The sequence below is a fragment of the Cynoglossus semilaevis genome, chromosome 14 (genome assembly GCF_000523025.1).
Source record: "Cynoglossus semilaevis isolate Cse_v1.0 chromosome 14, Cse_v1.0, whole genome shotgun sequence".
Classification (NCBI taxonomy): domain Eukaryota; kingdom Metazoa; phylum Chordata; class Actinopteri; order Pleuronectiformes; family Cynoglossidae; genus Cynoglossus; species Cynoglossus semilaevis.
This window is the reverse complement of record NC_024320.1, coordinates 6,861,926-6,866,515: the sequence shown is the minus strand read 5'-3', so window position 1 is coordinate 6,866,515 and position 4,590 is coordinate 6,861,926. Positions and strand designations below refer to the sequence as shown.

Below are 4,590 nucleotides of genomic sequence, written 5' to 3'. Positions count from 1 at the left end.
TCAAATCCACACCGTTCTTCTTCAGCGCAGCCAAGTGCTTGATGTCCAGCGTGGTGAAGGTGGTGAACTGGACCTGATTCCTCTTACTGGTGGGGGAGTGAAGCGGCTCGTTGCGATGGGGCCTGGCCAACAGAGTGGCCGAACGATTTGCCATGGGGTCGAGAGCCTTTCCCTGAAACTGCTGCTGGGAGCTGGCCCGGCAGCGGCCCAGGGTGGCGGTCCGTTCAGGGACGGCGGGGCCACTGACAGTAGGCAGGCTGCTCTCGTGGCTGCAGTGTCCCATGGAGTCTACGGAGTGCCGGGACTCTAGAGAGCGATGAGGCTCACGTTTGAGCGTGGTCACTTGAGCTGGGACACCGGGGGCCGGGGCACCTTCATTACCTCCCCCCAGCCACACCCAGTCATGCCTGTGGCCCTCTGACTCCCTGCCAGGGGCCGGGCCTCCCTGAACAGGAGTCTTGTCTTTGCGAAAACAGAGATTATATGAAGCAAAGTTAACAATAAAAGCCAAGATGGCCACACAGGAAACGGCTGCCAGGGAGTACATGCTGAGTTCAAGGTCCGACATCGATCTGAACGTCCGAATGAGGTTACTCTCAATTATTTTGGGTGTTCTAGTTTTAGGAGGCTCCTTCTTAGGAGTCATTACACTGATGTCTTCGTTAGGGTTTCCAAAGCCCTTTCTCCGTTCTTCACCTTTGATAAGAGCGCCATCTGTGGTAGCTACAGGTCTGTCAGTGAGCAGAGATGTCACGGGAGAAGCTGTCGTGGACGTTGTGGGCTTGACATTGAACGGAGAACCTCTCGTAGCTCTTGTCATACCTCCAGATCCAATCCAGACGACATGTGGCCTGATGGACGTTGTAGAAAGTGCGGTGGAGACGGTTGTTTCAGCCACGAGAGACTCAACGTTCTTCAGCAGCCATTTGTCTAAATCTGTGACAGAACGCTGAGACGTCACTGTTCTTTTCAGATCTCCAACCACTTCTGAAGCACCACCCAAGTCTTCACCTCCCCTCCTATCTCCTGCGACTCGACCGCTTCCTCGGAAGTTAATTCGGAGGAGCGCAGAGCCCGTGACCAGTTTGCTTTTTCTCTTGGACTTTTGACATTCCTCGCAGATCCTGAGCTCCACCCTCACTAGCGCCCCCCGTCCCTCGCCTTCGCCTTGTGCTACCAAAAACGTGGACACCGGAGTGCGACGCACCGTGGCAACCCTTATGTCAGGGGTGGAGATGGTCAGGGAGTAGGTGCTGCGGTCGAACAGCTCCAGTGGAGTGATGGCGCCGTCACTGAAGTGAACCCAGCAGCTCACCAGCGCCTCCTGTGAAAGAAGACGGCCAGAGAGAAAGACATCAAAATATTCACATTCAAAATCAAACTTATTTCCCAGCGCTGCTCCATCTTCAGAGCTATTCGCTCATGATCGGTAATGACACTAAATTGCCTTTGCTAATCTTTTCATGATTACACTTGGTGGAGTGCTACTGTACCGTAAATTGCAGTCCTGTGAACTCAGTGTGAAGTATAATTCAAGCAAAGTGGATTAAAAAGAGTATAATGGGAATAAAGGCCCAGACGATAAGGGTCATGTAAAGAGCAGAATGAGCCAATCCAATCACAGACACAATGACCTATTTCCTGCTGCTAATGTGAGTAGCAGACCTGGGTTTGAATACATTTCCGATTGCCCCGAGCAGAACATTAACAGCTTTCCACTGCAGACACAGTCGAACGGTCGTCTCCAATGCCAGTGGGTCGGTCCAAATGGTTTGTTATTGACAGAGGCCACATATGGCAGTGGCTGAGTACTGTAGGTAAAATGGGTTGTCACTCATTCCAACAGCCACTGTATGACTACTGCCCTAAACATCTGCCCCACGCTTACTTTCAAAATGGACAAACTGCCAGGGCGGTGTGTCAGTGTGTGAGCTTTTAAAGTGTTTCATCTCTGCGCCCCGTCTGTCGTTCTGTTCCAGGCTCTCACACAGCACGCTAACTGTAGATGACGGTCACAACTGTGAAGGCAATGACGCTGTTTTCTAGGGAGTCCAAAAGCAAACAAATGCGATTGGCATCCCTGCAGGGATGGTGCTGGGTTGAGACGATTCTTTTAATTTAAATTCTCCAAAAGGGTCGTTTTATTTTGCTGTTTCTGAGAAGGATATATCAATAAAGACAATTTACGCTGTCCATTCTTAGAAAAGGGTTCGGAAGAAAGCAGTCTTAAATTATTTGGGGAGAAGCATATTATGCTTATGTTCCCACATTGGAACATTTAAAACTTGATGAAAAAGCTTATCTTGTTTTCATTTCATTTCATTTTCTGCAAGATGAAAAAAACCATTAGGGGTCCAAAGAATGAGACTGTCTGTGGAATCTACTTCATCCCAGAAATTTACACCACAACAAACAATGTTGTTGTTCAATAAAATGTTTTGTACATACAAATATACAGCAAATTCTCTTTATACTTCACAAAGGCACTCTGAACACTTTCCACTTTTCTCCTTCAAGAACTGCAAACTGTATCTGGCGGTGGCCTCTTACATTCCAGGTACTACTTATCTCCTGTTTTCAAATGTCACATCCTGCCTACTCACCCTTTTTTTTCCAAATCTGTAAATAATTTCTGTTCAATCCAACTCCTTAAGTGTAATTCTCCCTCTTTTTTTAAATTAAAAGTTGATTTAGCATTTCATAAAATTGCATAGGAATTAAAATAATGACATCTTCCAGAAAAAGATTGTTTACATTTTATCAACACAACAGGCTTGTTGTCCATGGGATCATTGACGGACCATGTCCGTGTTACAGATCTGTCTGGGTAAAAGAAAACTCAAAGCTATATTTAAAATTTGATAACAACACAGTGTCCAGTGAGGACGACGTGTTATTTATTCTGTGTGTTTCCAGGGTAGTGCAGTTATCTGAGTGAAATGAAGAGAGAAAAGTATCAGTGTCTTCAACAGTCCCAACGTTTCAGTACAGCTCTCAGGTGATATCTCCTTCTATGATATTGGTTATTTTAATGTAGTGGAAAATGAACCAAACAATTGCTCAGAAATATGCTAAAAAATGAACCAAAGGAACTAAAACCAAACCAAACAATTGCTCAGAAATATGCTAATCGTAAATATCCTCTGGTTAGCATATTTGAGCTAGAAGCTAATCTGCGTCCTAAAATGACCCTGAATACAGAACAGGGTTAGTGGACAATACCTAAATTGACCCAGAGGAACGCAGAAGTAAAAAAAAAAAAAAAAGTATGCAGTTTTAGTTTTTTTAAAGTCCATGTTAAAAAGATGACCCTTTTCCTGGTGTAGCATGGTATGCTAGGTGGTAGCATCACGTGTGTTGTTAAATTTAAATGTTAGCTAAAATGTAAAAACAAGAATTGCTGCTAGGTACATGTCAACATTAGACATTAGCCATAAACATGTAAACATTAGCAATTAAATATATATTTAATTTTACTTTCATAAGTAGCTATTTTACCCTTCATTAGAAAAGCAAATAACTAAATGTCAGCAAAAAACTGAACTAAAGCCAAGTTAGTCAAAAAAAAAAAACAATTTGAGTTTAGCTCAAAGAAAATGACCTATCAGAAGCATGATTTGACTTTTCTACTACAGCTTTGTAGACATGGTTGAATATTCATCACAGCAACCACAAACACTGCCATATTCACACAGCTCAGCCGCTGCTGCAGACTTTAATGCTTTAATATGTAACTAATTTTCAGGAGGCTTTACCTGCTTGAGCTGCATGATCGTCTCCCGTGCGGTTGCTGTGGCAACTATGGCCCGGCTGTTGCCCCCGGGGCTGAGTTGCAGTGACAGAGAGAGTCCAGAAATCAACTGCACTCCCAGTTCTGTCACGCTCACTTTGTCATCCACGACCCTGACGGTCTTCTCGGCCAGGACCGCTGATGTCAAAGGGGAAAGCACCTGCAACCAGTACAGCTGTGTTTGACGGCCGGGGAACATCAGGGGTATCACACTCATACACACACTCGCAGACACGCAGACATCAGGGCTCACCTGTACGGCAGTAATACCCACACCCCGGCCCTGCAACACCACCCCCTCGTGGACCCTGGCTACGTCGAGGTCGGCAACTTTGAGAGAGTCGCGGACGACATTGGTCACATCCACCTGAAGATATTGAACAGAAAATAACAGCATTACATTCTCTGCTACATTACACAACAGGATGTATTCAGAAGATCTTTTGGCTGCATCAGCTAGATACCATCCATCTACTCTTTTCATTTATATGACCAGGCGTCTTTATAGAGTTTATTATTTGAGTTAGTCACATGATCAGTTATACATATATAACTTCAGCAAAATGTAACCCTGAATCACCCCATAGAGTGTACATATTTATTGTAGTCACCATTGGGAAATATACAGCACATACAGTATATATAGTATATAATAGCCCAAAGAAGTCTAATGAGAATGCGTATCATAGGGCCTGGAGGGCCACCAGGGGGCGCCAGGCTAGGAAGACAGGGAAAAAAATCCATCCATCCATCCATCCATTTTTATCCGCTTATCCGTTACCGGGTCGTGGGGGCAGCAG

The 4,590-nt window shown here is 45.0% G+C and overlaps 1 protein-coding gene across 1 annotated transcript in view; it reads right to left on the bottom strand.

The window, feature by feature from the left end:
- Nucleotides 1-4: 4 nt before the first annotated feature.
- LOC103389406 (transmembrane protein 132D) overlaps nt 5-4,590 on the bottom strand; it is a gene marked incomplete at its 3' end in the record, with an annotated part of 41,310 nt that continues 36,724 nt past the window's right edge. The window contains exon 12 of the mRNA XM_008324797.3: nt 5-1,324. Within this exon, the coding sequence (XP_008323019.1) occupies nt 5-1,324 (1,320 nt within the window). The remainder of the gene's footprint in view (nt 1,325-4,590) is intronic.